The sequence below is a fragment of the Corythoichthys intestinalis genome, chromosome 8 (assembly GCF_030265065.1).
Source record: "Corythoichthys intestinalis isolate RoL2023-P3 chromosome 8, ASM3026506v1, whole genome shotgun sequence".
Taxonomy (NCBI): Eukaryota; Metazoa; Chordata; class Actinopteri; order Syngnathiformes; family Syngnathidae; genus Corythoichthys; species Corythoichthys intestinalis.
In genome coordinates this window covers 13,052,593-13,071,912 of record NC_080402.1, presented here as the reverse complement: position 1 = coordinate 13,071,912, position 19,320 = coordinate 13,052,593, and the positions used below count along the sequence as shown (strand labels likewise).

General features: G+C 37.2%; 2 protein-coding genes and 1 long non-coding RNA gene across 6 annotated transcripts in view; 1 reads left to right on the top strand and 2 right to left on the bottom strand.

The window, feature by feature from the left end:
- Positions 1-7,863, bottom strand: part of LOC130920137 (neuronal vesicle trafficking-associated protein 1-like) — a 28,186-nt gene extending 20,323 nt beyond the window's left edge. The window contains exon 1 of the mRNA XM_057843078.1: positions 7,709-7,863. Within this exon, the coding sequence (XP_057699061.1) occupies positions 7,709-7,809 (101 nt within the window). The 5' untranslated portion in view covers positions 7,810-7,863. The remainder of the gene's footprint in view (positions 1-7,708) is intronic.
- On the top strand, positions 2,186-7,881 carry LOC130920140 (uncharacterized). Its single transcript, XR_009064109.1, has 3 exons — positions 2,186-2,634; positions 7,483-7,577; positions 7,663-7,881. It is a non-coding gene; the product is annotated as an uncharacterized LOC130920140 (long non-coding RNA).
- Positions 7,766-19,320, bottom strand: part of nsmce1 (NSE1 homolog, SMC5-SMC6 complex component) — a 25,205-nt gene continuing 13,650 nt past the window's right edge. The window contains exons 6-8 of one of the 4 annotated variants that reach the window (XM_057843076.1): positions 17,752-17,868; positions 17,421-17,547; positions 7,766-7,871 (exon numbers count right to left, since the gene is read on the bottom strand). In XM_057843076.1, coding sequence (XP_057699059.1) covers positions 7,864-7,871; positions 17,421-17,547; positions 17,752-17,868 — 252 coding nt within the window. In that variant the 3' untranslated portion in view covers positions 7,766-7,863. Of the gene's footprint in view, positions 7,872-12,528; positions 13,998-15,197; positions 15,649-17,420; positions 17,548-17,751; positions 17,869-19,320 lie in introns of those variants that run through there. The other 3 variants (XM_057843075.1, XM_057843077.1, XM_057843074.1) reach the window with 3 other exon arrangements.

Genomic DNA, 19,320 nt, shown 5'->3' with positions numbered 1-19,320 from the left:
AACAACCCTAGTTACCACTGTTCTCATTTCTTGTTTTGATCATCCAGAGGTGCCAGGAAGAAGTAATGAGTCATTCCTAGGTCATTTTTAGTGTAACGATGTAGCGCCCACTTGCCCATTGTTGCGCTGACTCAGTAATAGCACAAAACACAACTTATGCACGTGAAGCCATTTGTGTGTGAGTGTACGGGGGAGGGGGATAAATGAACATAAATTGGCAGTATGTGTGATAATATGAGGGTAACACTACAAATTGTGACCAACCACTCTCAAACCAATTATTGGACATTAATATAAAACCCAGTCAGTAAGCAGCAGCTCTCCAAGGAAGACAAATACTAAAGACGAACCAATGTTCTCAGCATGTGGGTGAGTGTTGGAAGAACATGTGAGAGCGATGAATCATCCTGATTAGCATCTGTGATTACGAAATAAGATGTGAGCTTATAATAAACACTTTGTTTCACAATTCTGAGACTATATTAGCTAGGGCCGCCGCTATCGATTATTTAACTACGCAATTGATTGACGTATAGATTAATGAGTTCGATTCATCGAGTGATCAGATAACATATAATGCGGTGCAGAATATATTTAGTTGATGTAAAAGAAAGAAACAAGTGTTTATGCTTACAATATTTTTTTGACCTGCACATCCACTGGCAGCAAAGATAGTACTTTCAAATGTAAATACAAAATAAAATACCTCAAAGTTTCTTCGAACTCTACAGAATTGCACTTTTATTTCACAAAAGCATTAAATGCATTCAAATATAAATTAAAAAACCTCAGCGTGAATGGTAAAATGGTGATTAAAAAAAGAAAAAAGGGTCTAAGTAAACTAAATGCGTCGTTACTCAGCTAGACAGACAGCAAACAAGACAATTTGTACTTCTTTTAATTTTTTTACTTGATTCCCTTTACTTATTCGACATTACCATTTTTTATTTTTTGTAAAGCTGTAACACAAACATGCACAGATAAAAGCAAAATGATCAAATTTCAAAAATAATATACTTAACACTAAAACTGGAGTTTAAATGTCTAATTAGTCAAATTTACCGTATAGGCCCGAATATAAGACGGCCCTGATCATAAGACGACCCCCTCTTTTTCAAGACTCAAGTTTGAAAAAAAGACTTTTTGAACACCAAATTTTTATATAGAAAATAATTACAGTACATCCGAAACAAATGATTATAACAATATATTTGAGAGAAAAAGCATGTTATTTTGCCTCATTCAAATCTTTTAATATCTAAACATTTAAATATGTAAACTAAAGTGCAATCACATTCGTAAATGAATGGCTTCTGGTTTTTGATATGTAAATAAACCAATCTATAGTGATAAAACAACAAAATAGCAACAACTGTAACCGTAGTCTTGTAACAAATCTAAATAAGGAAAAACATTGCAATAAAATAATGCAAACTGGTTAAACTTACAGTGGCTGAGATCTGTCATGACAGAACATCGCTTCAATGATATCTGGCGCCATCTAGCGTCGTGAATGGGTATAATGTCTAGACCGCGAATATAAGACGACCCCCCTCTTTTTCAGTCTTTTTTCAATGCAAAAAACACCATCTTATATTCGGGCCAATACGGTATATGTAAATCTAGTAAACCGAATAAACCTGATTTGCATAGCAAAAGGCTGCTAGCTTAAATGCTATACAATACCAACATTTTTTAAAATGTTTTTTTGCCTATTTTTTTTTTTTTTAATTCTCTTAACATGTCGTCCCAACACACATTTCCACAAAAAAAAAGCTAAACATACCTGCCTAAACTAAATTACGAATGCATAATCAAACATATTAGCTTATACAAAAAGTTGTGTGTGCTGTTGTACAGGGAACAGCTGCAGTAAGACGAGAGCTATGTCATATTCACCGTTGCCAACAGAGGGCGGTGTATCCTCCCAGATCAAAAAAATTAAATACAACACTTTCAAAAGGAACTACCGTAATTTCCCGAATATAAGGCGCACCCGTGTATAATGCGCACCCCAAATTTACTTGTAAAATCTAGGGAAAATTATTGTACCCGTTTATAACGCGCACCCTAATTTTAGCACCAATAAATAGAAGAATACAAGAAAACAGCTTGTGTACAGATACAGAGATGTCATTTTACTGACTGGTGAAACACAGCACAAGCATAGCACATTGGCAGTTCAAAACATTAACGTGAACTGACAATATTTACGGTAATAATATGATTTGACAACTTCTCCAACTTACCAGAATCTAGGAGAAAACAAAACAGATGTGACTTTTCTTATAAAGGCTGCTGTATAACTTGCTCGTTTCCTCATGATGAATAAATGTTTCTTCCATGGATTGATACGGTAAAATGAAAGTGAGAACGTAAGTCGGAAATCCGTGAGAGCTCATAGCTGTCAACACGACAGTAACCAAAGGAACTATTGTTATTTGGGTTTGAGTTTCCCGAGGGACCGATATAGTTGACGGACACAGGAAGTGTGTGTCCTTACATTTGTTAAGGTCCGAATTGCGGAGCTGCAATAAACGTCGACTCAAATGAGTTCAAGAAACTAAATTCTGTGCTTTATGAAGAGTGAAAAAAGCAGAATTTAACACAGACGAAATCATTCGGCCGATTAGAGTGAAGTATTACCGAAACAAAACGGTGACGTCACGTACCGTAATGGTCGACAACGGGTCGCCGCATACGTTTCTTCAACACAACGTGGCCGTGTCAATGAAAAAAAATCGGTTTATATATATATGTAATACATATATATTTCTGTCTCCATCCATGTACCCGTTTATAATGCGCACCATGAGTTTACCAGTTGATTTTGGGGGAAAAAAGTGCGCGTTATATTCGGGAAATTACGGTATAACACCGCCACTCTAAATAAACGAATCATCGAAGCAGCAAAATTGAATTTGAAGCTTTTTTCTTATCGAATTACTCGATTTAATCAATTAATCATTGCAAGCACTGCAAATAATGTAAAAAAAAAAAAAAGGTCATCAATGATTGTGTGACCTATTGATATAGTAAGGAATAAATGAATACATTTGGTAAGTATTTTAATTATTATTGCTGAATTGACTGTGATCAACTCATTGGTTACCATCAACTAGGCATGTGCCGGTTAACGGTTTCAAGGTTTACCGTGTTATGAAAACGTCACATTTTAGAAACCACTAAAATTTTCCGTCATACTTTAGTACGGCTATTTTTCATGTCCCAAAAATTCCGCGAGAAATGGCTTGGAGCGGGAGCGCTCACGCTTCCCCCCCTCCGATTGTTGCTCTGCCCTGTGTGTCGGTGACACAGCACTCAAAACTACACCAGGGTTTTTTCAAAACCCCCTCAAAAAAGTTGAGTCTAGTATGGGAGTATTCCTGCTACCGAAAAGAAACAGATGGCTGCGGCTTAGAGGAGGAAGGACACCTCCAACATGATTTCACATTTGCATGACTATCATCCGCCACTTTACACAAAATTTAAGGTAAGTAAACGCTGTCATGAACGTTTCCCACCAGCTACGAGAGTTCACTCGTGTACCTAGCGATGGTAAAAGAAATACTATTACGTAACCTTGTTAACGAAGCTGTTAACGTGGCTTGTTAGCATGCCAAAAAGCCCTAACTAGTTTTCTCTCTATTAGCGTGCTTTCATAAAGTGTTCTGCTATTGTAAACGTGTTCAAAATAACATTTTCATATTACAGACTGGTGTTTTTCCTCTCTGGCGACTTTCTGTGTTGAGAGAGGGTGGTTGTGTGTTTAATGCGTAAATAATGATACGAGTCATACACACGCCCCGTCTCTTGCTCTCACTCTCCATTAATATTCAACTAATTAATAATAATAGTAGTAGTGGTCAGGGGTCGCGTTAACCGAATATTTTCCGTCATTGACCGATTTTTTAAAACGGTGACGGAAAAAACTGAAGTCCATCCGTCATTTTGACAGGTTGCAATTCACACCCCAGACCACAGGGTGGCGAGTGAGCATATTAATTAGCTATTGTCTCTCTTGATGCATGACGTCGTTGGCCTTACTCTGAAAAATGTCAAGTCAACTGCGACGATGGTGTTGATAAAAGAGGTGAAAAAACAGGGACTGCACAAGCGGGCACGCAATTCAAGTCCATGCGCACCAGGAGGAAGGTGTGAAACTACGTTCAGGCCACAGCAGGTGAACTGTTAATTTCATTGTTCCATATGTAGCCTTACCTACTGGGGCCACAGTCAGCTGTTTTTGTCACTGCGGAGAAAAAGTTACATATTCATCTGCTTGATGTGTGATGGCACGGTGTGGATTCTCTGTTAAGCTTGTTCGGACAGAATATTAATTTAAAATGAAAGAAAACTAAATACTATTGAATATGTTGAAGCGGTATGCAATGTTAAGAGTCTTGTTAGCTCGAATTTTCTGTGTCCAGCCGCTGTAGCTCTGCTGCTCTCTGTGTGTGAACTCTCTATTCAAGCCGGAACGCGCGCGGCTCTTAAGTGTATCTGTCACGTGACTGTGTCGTAGCCACTAACGCGCTTGGCCAAATGGACACACAAGTACGGAAGGTGAACTATGCCAAACAAAGGGTCACCACAATGTCATTATCATCATTTTAAAGATTTAAGTGACGGGTAAAAATAGATTATGACCGGATTTTTATGACCCTGTCAGTCAAAATGACAGACAACGAAAAAGTCTAGCGCAACCTCTGGTAGTGGTATACTAACCCAGAAAAGGCGAACATGAATATACTCACATTCCTGCATCATAACGAGGACTGAGAGAGAAATACGTAGAAAATAAGCAAGTCTGTAAAAATGTAGAGATGGAGCTTTAAAGTCAGTGAAGTACCTGCAATATGCTAGTCCTTCTCAAAAAATTAGCATATTGTGATAAAGTTCATTATTTTCTGTAATGTTCTGATAAACATTAGACTTTCATATACTTTAGATTCAATACACACAACTGAAGTAATTCAAGCCTTTGTTTTAATATTGATGATTTTGGCAAAAAAGTCAAGAAAAACCAAAAATCCCTATCTCAAAATATTAGCATATTTCATCCGACCAATACAAAAAAGTGTTTTTTAGTACAAAAAAGTCAACCTTCAATTAATTATATCAGCTATGCACTCAATACTTGGTCAGGAATCCTTTTACAGAAATGACTGCTTCAATGCGGCGTGGCATGGAAGCAATCAGCCTGTGGCACTTCTGAGGTGTTATGGAGCCCCAGGATGCTTTTCACGGCCTTAAGATCATTCACAGTGTTGGGCCTTGTGTCTCTCAACTTTCTCTTCACAATATCCCACAGATTGTCTATGGGGTTCAGGTCAGGAGAGATGGCAGGCCAATTGAACACAGTAATGCCATGGTCAGTAAACCATTTACCAGTGGTTTTTGCACAGTGAGCAGGTCCTAAGTCGTGCTGAAAAAATGAAATCTTCATATCCATAAAGCTTTTCAGCAGATGGAAGCATGAAGTGCTCCAAAATCTCCTGATAGCTAGCTGCATTGACCCTGACCTTGATAAAACACAGTAGACAACACTAGTAGCTGACATGGCACCCGAGACCATCACTGACTGTGGGTACTTGACACTGGACTTCAGGCATTTTGGCATTTCCTTCGCCCCAGTCTTCCTCCAAACTCTGGCACCTTGATTTGCGAATGATATGCAAAATTTGCTTTCATCTGAAAAAAGTACTTTGGACCACTGAGCAACAGTCGAGTGCTGCTTCTCTGCCGCTTCTGCCGCTGTTTCAGGTTCAAAAGTGGCTTGACCTGGGGAATGCGGCACCTGTAGCCCATTTCCATCACACGCCTGTGCACGGTGGCTCTGGATGTTTCTACTCCAGACTCAGTCCACTGTTTCTGCAGGTCCCCCAAGTTCTGGAATCGGCTCTTCTCCACAATCTTTCTCAGGGTGCGGTCACCTCTTCTGGTTGTTCAGAGTTTCCTGCCACACTTTTTCCTTCCCACAGACTTCCCACTGAGGTTCCTTGATACAGCACTCTGGGAACAGCCTATTCGCTCAGAAATTTCTTTCTGTGTCTTAGCCTCTTGCTTCCTGGACAGCAGTCAGGTTGACAGTCTTGCCCATGATTGCGGTTTTGAGTCATGAACCAGGCTGGGAGTTTTTAAAAGCCTCAGGAATCTTTCGCAGGAGTTTTGAGTTAATTCGTTAATTCAGATGATAAGGTTAGTAGTTTCTTTATAAAGAGTACCTTTTCATGATATGCTAATTTTTTGAGAGGGATTTTTGGTTTTTCTTGACTTTTTTTTGCCAAAATCATCAATATTAAAACAATAAAAGGCTTGAACTACTTCAGTTGTGTGTAATGAATCTAAAATATATGAAAGTTTCATGTTTATCATTACATTACAGAAAATAATGAACTTTATCACAATATGCAAATTTTTTTGAGAAGGAAAAACTGTTTACAGTATATATATTTTAAATTTTATTTAGAAGTGTTTTTACTTTTTTATGGATTTTTTTTCCTAATGATTAGCAACTTGAGCTGTAGGTTTAGTCTATACGTTTTATTCATTTTAATTTTAATAAAAATATTTCAGTTATTTTTTATTGTATTTATTTTAACATTATATTCATGTTGATGTTCCAATATGTAAATATGTTGTGAAAAATAAAGAAAAGTCCTGTTCAATGATTTAAAAAAAAAAAAAAAAGTTTTTTAACCCATACATCTCAAAATAACACATTTCACAGCTATAATTGCAATACCATGATACTGTGAAACCGCGGTATTTTTGCTTTAGGTTATCATAACGTCAAATCATATTGGCGCATGCCTACCATCAACAAGGATGGACGACTAAAACATTTGAACTGGGAGGACTGCCAACGTTAATAGACGTCTTTATAATTTTTAGATTGGACACCTATTGCCACCAATGGTAGCCAAGGAGTTAATCATGTCTTAAAGAAATTGAGGCAAAATGCAATACACTACACTTAAGCATACTAGTCTTCATCTAGTGGTAAATGAATAGCTTAACTCAGGCTCCCCTTTTTCAGGAAATATGATAACGAAAGTGGAAAAACACATTTGAAAACAGTTATTTTTAACTGTATTTTTCTAAAACAGATTTGTTTAATGTCAAAAATCTGTGATGATAAAAAATCCATTGGACATTGTTACTGGGCTAAAGCAATCACTGGCACAAAAACTGGTGTTAATGACTCCCACTGATTAATTAATCACCATTTTTCCTCTGATAAGTGATAAAGGAAATGTTGTCCAGCTTTTAAATAGTGTGTTTTGTACCCTCCCAAGTTCCGGCTGAATGATTGTACAAATGCGAACATCCTGCATTGAAGCAACTGTACATTAACAAAGGCGGTGCATTCAGACAACGGGCACAATGACATTCTATAGGATATATAGAACTGACAAAACACATCTAAAATGCGCTCATTTTCCTTCTTTTCATTCTGTATTGGTGTGATGGATGCAGATGCAGTTCCTCTAACCGATGCATTTACATCACTACCCTTTGCAGCCAACAGTAAAAAAAAAAAAAAAAAATCCAGTAAAGCTGTCAATGACAAGGTAAATGAGAATGTCTGAGCTGCACTGATTGATGATGATCAAATGAAGATGAAAAGCCTAATTCAGTGAAACAATGTTATTTCAGCCTCTAAACAAGATGCTGCAATCTGGAAAAACAGAAGATAACTTACTGCGGATGTCTCTGCGCTGTGACCAAGTAGATGTGATCGCACGCCACTGATGCTCGCTGTGAAAGATGGTTACCGTGGTGATTTGTGACCGCACTGCGCATGTCACCCAGCTTGCGGCAGCTTCCGGAAGTAGAAGAGGAGGTCAGCTTTCACACTCACTCATCTAATGGAAAAAGGAGATGGATTGATAGAACAAAGTATGTCATCATGAAGAAAATTATTAGCAGCATTTATAGTCTTGAAATGCCCGCACATTTGGAGCCTGTCTTTTTTTTTTTTTTTTTAATAAAAGTGACATGACCATTCACTTAGCTGAGGATGACCAAATAATGTGTCAAAATAAAATAAAATATTAAATCTGATGGTTCACTTAATTATTTTTTCCCATTCTGTCATTGTTTGCATACGATCTTCATCAAAATATGAAAACCAATAAATGTTTGGGTTGTTTTAGTTAAAGCAGACATTGTCTTTTCTTCTGTGTGATTTTGACAAAGATCAATTCACATTTGATGGTGATTTTATGCAGAAACGTGAGAAATTCCAAAAGGTTGATACTTTTAATACTACTTACCGTATTGGCCCGAATATGAGACGGTGTTTTTTGCATTGAAATAAGACTGAAAAAGTCGGGGTCGTCTTATATTCGTGGTCTAGACAACATACCCATTCACGACGCTAGATGGCGCCAGATATCATTGAAGCGATGTTCTGTCATGACAGATCTCAGCTACTCTCAAGTTTAACCAGTTTGCATTATTTTATTGCAATGTTTTTCCTTATTCAGATTTGTTTCAAAACTACAGTTACAGTTAGACTTCACTTTGAAGGTTAATGCAGTTATTGCAATTTTGTTGTTTTATCACAATAGATTGGTTTAATTACATATCAAAAACCAGAAGCCATTCATTTACGAATGTGATTGCACTTTATACATACATATTTAAATGTTCAGATATTAAGATTTGAATGAAGCAAAATAACATGCTTTTTCTCTCAAATATATTGTTATAATCATTTGTTTTGGATGTATTGTAATTATTTTCTGTATAAAAATTAATTTGGTGTTCAAAAAGTCTTTTTTCAAACTTGAGTCTTTAAAAAGAGGGGGTCGTCTTATAATCAGGGCCAATACGGTACTTATTTTTTCCCCTTCTGTCACTGTTTGCATACGATACTCATTAAAATATGAAAACTGATAAATGTTTTGGTTGTTTAGTTAAAGCAGACATTGTTTTTTCATCTGTGTGATTTTGACAAAGATCGGATCACATTTGATGGTGATTTTATGCAGAAACGTGAGAAATTCAAAAAGGTTGATACTCTTTCATACCACTGTAAAACACATACAATTAATACTATTAATACTAATTACCGTATTGGCGCGAATATAAGACTGTTTTTTGCATTGAAATAAGACTGAAAAAGTGGGGGTCGTCTTATATTCGCGGTCTACACATTAAACCCATTCACGACGCTAGATGGCGCCAGATATCATTGAAGTGATGTTCTGTCATGAAAGATCTCTTCTACTCTCAAGTTTAACCAGTTTGCATTATTTTATTGCAATGTTTTTCCTTATTCAGATTTGTTTTCAACTACAGTTACAGTTAGACTTCACTTTGATGGTTAATGCAGTTATTGCAATTTTGTTGTTTTATCACAATAAATTGGTTTATTTACATTTCAAAAACCAGAAGCCATTCATTTACGAATGTGATTGCACTTTAGTTTACATATTTAAATGTTCAGGTATTAAGATTTGAATGAGGCAAAATAACATGCTTTTTCTCTCAAATATATTGTTATAATCATTTGTTTCAGATGTACTGTAATTATTTTCTGTATAAAAATTAATTTGGTGTTCAAAAAGTCTTTTTTCAAACTTGAGTCTTGAAAAAGAGGGGGTCGTCTTATAATTAGAGCAGTCTTATATTCGGGCCAATACGGTAGTTGAATTTGAATGGAGAACGAGAGCAAGAGACAGAGCGCGTATTTGTATGACTCGTATCATTATTTACACATTATTGACACACACACACCCTCTCTCAGAAAAGAAAGTCACCAGAGAGAAAAACCACCACAGGCTGTATTATGAAAATGTGTTTTGAACAGATGTTTACAATGGCGGAGGACCTTACAATAGTACAGTAATGGTAGGGAGTAAACTAGTTAGCCGTATTGGCATGCTAACTAGCCACACTAACTGCCTCATTAACAAGCTTAAGTTATAGTATTTGTGTTATCATCGTTAGACACGCAAAACCAGCTGGAGTGAACTCTCGTAGCTGGTCGGAAACGTTCATGACAGCGTTTACTTACCTTAAATTTTGTGTAAAGTGACGGATTATGGTCACATAAAAGTGAAATCATGTTGGAGGTCTTGCCGTCCTTCCTCCTCTAAGCTGTCTGTTTCTTTTCGGTAGTAATCCCATACTAGTGACTTTTTCTTTTTTGAGGGGGGGGTAAAGCTCAAGTGTAGTTTCAACAACTTCAGCCATTGTGTCTATTCTACAGCACAGCGACAGACACAAGATAGAGCAAAAACCAGAGGGGGAAGGGTGAGCGCTGCCACTTCAAGCCACGGATTTGTCGTTGCATTTTAGGGACATAAAAAATAGCTACGGTATTAGCCCGAATATAAGACTGCCCTGATTGTAAGAGGACCCCCTCTTTTTCAAGACTCAAGTTTGAAAAAAGGATTGAACACCAAATTAATTTTTATACAGAAAATAATTACAGTACATCTGAAACAAATGATTATGAAAATATATTTCAGAGAAAAAGCATGTTATTCAAACCTTAATATCTGAACAGTTAAATATGTAAACTAATGTGCAATCACATTCATAAATGAATGGCTTCTGGTTTTTGAAATGTAATTAAACCAATCTATTGTGATAAAACAACAAAATTGCAATAACTGCATGAACCATCAAAGTGGGGTCTAACTGTAACTGTAGTCTTGAAACAAATCTGAATAAGAAAAAACACTGCAATAAAATAATGCAAACTGGTTAAACTTGAGAGTAGCCGAGATCTGTCATGACAGAATATTTCTCCTCCAGTTCAGCATTCGCTTCAATAATATCTGGCGCCATCTAGCGTCGTGAATGGGTATAATGTCTAGACCGCGAATATAAGCCGACGCCCATTTTTTCAGTCTTATTTCAATGCAAAAAACACCATCTTATATTCGGGCCAATACGGTAATACCGTACTAAGGGATGACAGAAAATTTTAGTGGTTTTTATACTGTAACGTTTTCATATCATGGTAAACCTTGAGACCCGTGACCAGCACATGCCTAAACAGAGTATAAGGTTTACCTCCAATGAATGGCCTTGCATATGCAATTTAGAGCGCAGCACATTGTAAGGCGCAAAAGTAGTAGTAGTAGTAGTAGTGGTTGGGGTCTTGTTATATGTCTCCATTAGATGAAGCTGCGCTAAAGGGAATGTCATGCTATGATGAACCAATATTAAACCATATACAGTGATATCTTCACACACAAATTTAATTCGTTTCAGGGCCTGGTTTGTATGTTGAGATAGAATTTCCCTTAAGAAAAAATTATGATTCGATTAATTGGTTCCACAGCTCAAAAACCTACGACAAATCCTTCATTTTGCAGGTACTGTGTATCATAAAACTGAGTACACCCTCGCATTTCTATAGATAAGCGTATCCTTTCATGGGACAACACTGACAAAATGACACTTTGACACAATGAAAAGTAGTCTGTGTGCAGCTTATATAATAGAGTTCATTTATTTTCTGCTCAAAATTACTCAAAATATAGCCATTAATATCGAAACCCCTGGCAACAAAAGTGCATACATCTGGGATTATCATTTTGACGCCACGGGGTGAAATCTTGTATGGAGCCCCAGATCGATGGAGATTATCAGTGGTCTTTGTATGTCTTCCATTTTCTAATAATTGCTCCCACAGTTGATTTCGTTACATTAAGCGTTTTACCTATTGCAGATTCAGTCTTCCCAGCCTCGTGCAGGTCTACAATTTTGTCCTTCGACAGCTCTTTGGTCTTGGCCATAGTGGAGTTTGGAGTGTGACTGACTGGTGTTGTGGACAGGTGTCTTTTATACCAATAATGAGTTAAAACAGGTGGCAGTAATACAGGTAACGAGAGTGTTGTTAATCTTACTGAAAAAAAGTAATTAATTATAGTTACAAATTACTTCTCCCAAAAAGTAATTGCGTTAGTAACTCAATTACCTGAATGTTAGAGTAATTAGTTACTTGGCAAAGTAATTGGTGATAATTACTTTTTTTTTTTCTTTTCCTAAAAAAAAAAAAAAAAAAAAAAAAAAACATTGGCCACACTTTGAAGTTTTTTGTGAAGGTTTTTGGTACAATTGGCCCGAGCCCAATTCTTTACCCTATTTTACCCTTTACCCTGAATCAACTGTTAAAAGTTGTTAAAATTGCTCCCATTATTGCATTAGTTCCCTTCTCTCTACATTTGACATATGAAAGTTTTAAAACTGTTTCATCATTTAAAGATAGATTCAAGTCAAGATTTTGCCAATTTAGAAGTATTTTAGATAAAAAGTTACTTAGGTTCGCAAGGAAGGTTCTCTACAACAGAGCCGTCCTAAAAAGTCTACTGCTTTAAGATGGCGGCTGTCTACTAACTCATTTAGTGCCATGTCTGTCATTTTGCATCTAGTTATATCGATGTACAGTACATGTGATATCTACCATGTCTACCATAACATGCGGGCGTAGCTTGTAAGCTATCGGCTACAACATGTATTATTGGAGCTACCTAGCATCGCGTTTGCTCGGCGTCACAACTTTCTTGCCTCCTCCCCACTCCTGCTCTGCTCTGTCATCTCGGTGAGTCCGTCTCCCTCAGACTTTTCGACCAATATAGTAACGCATAGTAACGCATGCCTTTCCGTCCTCAGTAACGGTAACAGCGTTGCCAAGATGAGAAAAGTAATTAATTAGATTACCCACTACTGAAAAAAATAACGCCGTTAGTAACGCCGTTATATTGTAATGCCGTTATTAACAACACTGGTAACGAGTGGAGCCTCGTAAGACCTCGTTAGAAGAAGTTAGACCTCTTTGATAGCCAGAAGTCTTGCTTGTTTGTAGGTGACAAAATACTTATTTTCCACTCTAATTTGGAAATAAAATCTTTAAAAATCAAACAATGCGATTTTCTGTTTTTGTTTTCTCCACATTCTGCCTCTCATGGTTGAGGTTTACCCATGTTGACAATTACAGGCCTCTCTAATCTTTTCAAATAGGTGAACTTGCAACATTGCTGGTTGACTAAATACTTATTTGCCCTACTGTGTGCTGCGTTCGAGGAAGGTGGGAAGTCGGACTTGTCCCACTTGGATGGTACCAGTTGCGACCTCAAAGCGTTCAAGGTAATGTAAACAGCAAAAATGGCTGATCGCGACAAGTTATTTTTTTTATATTGGCCATCAAAAGACATTTTGACAGCAATGTTGAAGGTCAATATAAAAACATCTACAAATTCTGTAAGCTATTTTACATTATGAGGAAAAATCATGGTTTCTCAAAGACACCTTATTTAACTTCATTTTTGTGTCATCAACACGTTGTCTTGGGCACCATTTTGTCAAGTGACGTCGGGTTGAAGCGACTCATGAAGTCGGTACTTTTTTTTTTCCCCAAGACTTCGCGACGAGGACCTCTAAATTAGAGTGGCGTTCCGATTGTATTTTTCCCGGTCGGAGGTCTAACAACTCCCAACATCCCACCTTCCTTGAATGCAGCACAGAACCCTTTAAATGTCAAAAATTTAAGTGTGTGTGTGTGCTTTCGGTGGTTTGGGGAGGTTTATACCCCCGACAAAAAAACAGACAATTCTGGCTGCTGAGTGACCTTTATGTCAGGGAGTTTTGGAAAGAAATTCTCGCCACCTTCCCCCTTGTTGATTGGTCAAATGGAGTCATGTCATTACTGTTGCAACGTCTCATTGGTCAAACTGTGGGCAAAATAATGTCAAATTTCATATGTACAATAAAGAGGAAAAATGTATGGACTTGAGTGTTGCCCAAAGTAGTGGAGTAAAAGTCGAGTTTCTTCTTCACAAATCGACTAAAAGTAAAAAGTTTATTCCATCTTTATTCCCTAAAATGCAAGGAATTAACATATTTATAAAATGAACATTTGGTGAAAAAAGCTAATAACTTTCTTTAAAAATACTTTTTTATCAAACAAATACAAGAGCATGATCCCTTGGTCTTCACTTGCTGGATTCAGCCTTAGGGTTCTCCCATTTCTGGAATTGACAAAGAAAAAAATCGATTTACAAACCAGATTCCGAAAAGTTTAGGATGCTCTACAAATTGTGAATAAAAACTTGAATGCAATGATGTGGAAGTGCCAAATTTCAATATTTGTATCCAAAACCGAACATAGATAAAACACCAAAAGTTGATGAATCAAAAACTGAGATTATGTATTATTTTAAGGAAAAAACAAATGGCACAAAAACCAGTTGTCACTAATTAGTTCCATTGGTAACATGGTTGAGGATAAAAACTACAGTGGTATGAAAGAGTATCTGAACCTTTTGGAATTTCTCACATTTCTGCATAAAATTACCATCAAATCTGACACAGATGTAAAAACAGTGTCTGCATTAAATAAAACCGCCCAAACATTTATAGGTTTTCAAATTTTAATGAGGATAGCATGCAAATAATGACAGAAAGGGGAAAATAAGCAAGTGAACCCTCTGCCTAAGGAGACTTAAAGAGCAATTGAAACAAATTCTTACTAGGGTTGTTCCGATCATGTTTTTTTGCTCCCGATCCGATCCCGATCGTTTCAGTTTGAGTATCTGCCGATCCCAATATTTCCCGATCTGATTGCTTTTTTTTTTGCTCCCGATTCAATTCCAATAATTCCCGATAATTTTTCCCGATCATGTACATTTTGGCAATGCATTAAGAAAAAAATGAATAAAACTTGAACGAATATATACATTCAACATACAGTACATAAATACTGTATTTGTTTATTATGACAATAAATCCTCAAGATGGCATTTACATTATTAACAGTCTTTCTGTGAGAGGGATCCACGGACAGAAAGACTTGTAATTCTTAAAGGATAAATGTGACTTTGTTTATTGTGACTAAATATTGCCATCTAGTGTATTTGTTGAGCTTTCAGTAAATGATACTGTAGCAATTTAACTTCTGCCCAAATGCATGATGGGAAGTGCAACCATGACTGTGCGTTGTGGTACCAATTGATATATCTTCTCTGCGTTGGGAAATAATACAGGGTGTTAAGAAAAAGATCAACTACTACCTTTCTTCCCCACATTGCGTCCCACGATTATTCTAATCGTTAGGAGAGGGATTGTAAGGCTTTAGCCATTTAAAAAACGGCTCCAAAGGCTGCCAAAATTCACTCTACTCATTGTACGCTGCCTTTTAGCTCTATATACTGTATGGGTAAAACGGCTCCATTATAGATTGAACGCGACAATGCTTGAGTGGGTCGTGCAGCACATGCGTTAATTGCGTTAAATATTGTAACGTGATAAATATAAAAAATATTAATTCTCGCCGTTAATGCGATAAATTCGATAACCCTACTTTAAGCTTAAACTAAAGACTGGAAGAGTGTAACACATTATGTTTGTAACGTTAAATACAATTAGAAAACGATTTAATTAAATATATATATATATACATATATATATAAAAAAAGGCATGTCCGATATTTTTTGCAGATTCCGATACTTTTAAAATGACGTGATCGGACCCGATCAAAACAATTTAAGTTAGGTTTGTGCCCAATCACTGAAGAGTGGTTTAAACCTGCCCATTATAAAACACAAACCTGTTAGGTATTGTCTTGATGAGAAGCATTGTCTGATGTGCATCATGGCTCTGTCAAAGACCTGTCTGAAGACCTGCGATCAAGGATTGTTGATTTATATAAAGCTGGGAAAGGATACAAAACCATCTCTAAAAGTCTGGATGTTCATCGGCAGTCAGAGAAGTTTTCTACAAATGGAGAGAGTTTGGCACTGTTGCTTCTCTCCCAAAGAGTGGCCGTCCACCAAAGACGACGCCAAGAGTTCAGCGCAGAATAGTCAGAGAGGTAAAAAAAAAAAAAAGAACCCTAGAGTGTCTGCTAAAGACTTACAAAAATCACTCGCGCAGTCCAATATCTCTGTGCACACATCAACTATATGCAAAACAATGGCCAAGAATGGGGTATTGGGAGGACTCCACGGAGGAAGCCACTGCGGTCTAAAAAAAAAAAAAAATTAATGATCGCGAAAAGGCACTTGGACACTCCCCAAAAGCGTTGGCAAAATATTTTGTGGACTGATGAAACCAAAGTTGAATTGTTTGGGAGTAAAACACAACATCATGTGTTGCGGAAAAATAGAACAGCTCACCAAAATCAACACCTCATACCCACTGTGAAGCATGGTGGAGGGAGCATCATGATTTGGGGCTGGTTTGCTAACTCAGGGCCTGGACAACTTGCAATCATTAATGGAAAAAAGCATTCAAAAGTTTACCAAGATGTTTTGCAGGAAAACCTGAGGTTGGCTTTCAGACGGTTGAAGCTAAAAAGAAGATGGATGCTGCAACAAGACAATGATCCAAAACACAGAAGTAAATCAATTTCAGAATGGTTTCACAAGAACAAAATACACGTTCCGAGTGGCCAAGTCAAAGTCCAGACTTGAACCCCATTCAAATGCTGCTGCATGACCTAAAGACTGCAATTCATGCCTGACATCCCAGGAATCTGACTGAACTACAGCAGTTTTGTAGAGAAGAATGGGCCAAGATTAGTCCTGATAGATGTGCCGGACTGATCTGGAGCTACAGTAAGCGTCTGGTTGAAGTTATTGCTGCCAAAGGGGGCAGCACAAAATATTAAATGTGATGGTTCACTTACTTATTTTACCCCTCCTTGTTTGCATACCTACCTCATTAAAATACGAAAACCTATAAATGTTTGGGTGATTTTAGCTAAGCAAGACACTGATTTTTCATCTGTGTGATTTTGACAAAGATCAGATGAAAGTTGATGGTGATTTTATGCAGGAATGTAAGGGATTCCAAAAGGTTCAGATATTTTTTCATACTACTGTTCTTCGTAGAGTGGCAGAGTGTCTCAGAAGCCAAGATAGGTAGATGATCATAGATTCCCCCAACGTTGCGCAGAAAAATAGTGGAGCAATATCAGAAAAGTTTCCCAGTAAAAATTTGCAAAACATTTGAAGTTATCATCATCCACAGTGCACGATATTATCCAAAGATTCAGATATTATCGAACAATCTCTTAAATGTTATAAAATGTTAACTTTTTTTTTTTTTTTAAATGCTTTTAAATTGTTCAAACACGTATTCTCACAAAAACCGGCCAAATATAGAGTACCCATAAACTAAATAATGAATGCATAGAAAAACATATTAGCTAAACAAAAACTTACCTTCTGCTGGTCTTAACAGGGAGCAGCTGGATTCAGCAATTTTATTAAGTTTTACAACGCCGCTCTAATTAAATGATGACACGAAGCAGCAAAATTTGATTCGAAGCTTTTTTGTAATCGAATTCCTCAAGTTAATCGAGTAATCTTTGCAGCACTACAATGCACCAATGTTTTCAATATAAGTAAGCTTGTATTTTGTGTGTATTTAAAAGAAAAAGGATACATACCAGGTATTCCATGAGGCCAAATGTCATTACAAGCAGGACACCGAGGCTCAGCCTTTCCTCGGAAGAATCTGGCCACGCAAGGAAGGTGTATTTTTATGCCACATGTTGGGTTCTCACAAATTTGGCCCTGAAAAATGACATTAAAGAATCTTTTCACCTGTTGGTTTGACACAAAGGTCAAACATCAAATGCATTTGAATTGGGAAGATTGGCACTGAATTATCACATTTCAGTGTCATCAGTTCAAATGCATTGGATATCCATCGCCGTCAATGGCGGCGAATCGGCGATGGAGTTAAAAGGTTACTTGGTGACAGGTTTTTTGGCAGACCTGGAACACAATGTTGTGACAGATGCAACACTCTTTGACCTGGTCCTGATACATAGTGCGAATGTATTGGGCCATCTCAATGATGCTCCTAGTGGATAGGCAGTATTCACCCCTTTTCTGCACAGAATAAAGAATTACAAAATAGTTTATTTCTGTCTGACATCAATGAGTATTATTTACATCTCACACACGTATGACAGCAATTTGTAACACACCAAAACCTGCAACAATTTTTTTTCCTGTGTGTTTGTTTTGTTGTTTTTATGTTAATGCGATTAAGCACTGTGCTTTAGTATTACCATATCTGCCTATCAGTTCTGAAGTCATTTTACCTTGGATATAAATCTGTCTTGATTTTGTGCAATCATCCTATCAATCTTTGGGTGAATTGAAGACAATGTTCTGATTTCCGCAAGGGTTAAAGTCCTCCGTTGTAATGACGGAAATCCGTCAGCAGGGGGCGCCAGCGGTCCATCACAACATTGACGCAGATCATCAGGGAAATTAAGGGCTGGGGACCTACTATTCTCTATAGCAGGGGTGTCCAAACTTTTTGCAAAGGGGGCCAGATTTTGTGTGGTAAAAATTTGGGGCACGGACATTGGCTGACGACCTTTACGTAGAACAATATATTTTTAGCAAATTTTAGCAAGCCATTGTTTGTGTCACATTTGCTTCACTCATCTTCCCTGTAATCTTCTCGTAAATGTCAGCGTGTCTTGTTTGGTAATATCTAGAGCTGTCAAATTTAACACGTTACCGAGCGGTAATTAATCTTTTTAAATTAATAACGTTAAAATATTTAACGCATTTAACGCATGCGCGGAATGACCCGCTTTACTCGTTTGTTGTAGTTTTTGGTCATGTGTTCAATCAATGCATGTTTTGTTTTTGCCTCTAACAGATTACAATGACACACTTGAGAACTAAGAGGCAGAGAAAGGTGTCTTGTTTTTAGCTTTTTCTTAACAAAGGTAAAACACACGCGACGTGCTGGCACTTTGTTTCTTTATTAGCACATTCAGCTTCAACATTAATACAGCTTGCGGCTCTCGGCAGGCCGTAACTTTCACTCCAGCATCATGTGAGTAAACAACATGTTGGCGCCGAGTGCATTTCAAGGTGCCTCGGATAATTCTATATCAAAATATTATAAAAGGCGAGTGGACACAGGCGTTCATTGGACCGCGCCGTTTATTGGAATAAACTTCGGCAACTCCTTCACAACAAACATAAGTATCATTTAGTGAATGCACAACAAAAATAATATCTCTCAAAAAATAATGTTCACAAAAAGAAAAGTGCTTCAATCTGTATTAATGAGGCCCTATTCTCACACAGTTAAACAACAGCGCAAAGAGAACTGGCATTCCCAATCAAAATAGCTATGCCACATACACATAAAACTTACTCAAGAGTTTGGTCAAACTCTATGCAAACATTTCGTCTAGTTCAACAAATACATTGGATGGCAATATTTATTCACAATAGACAAACTATCAGAGGTCAAGCATGTTGTGGAGCCAGCACTCAAATGACGTGAATTACAATGGATGGACCAGTAAACAG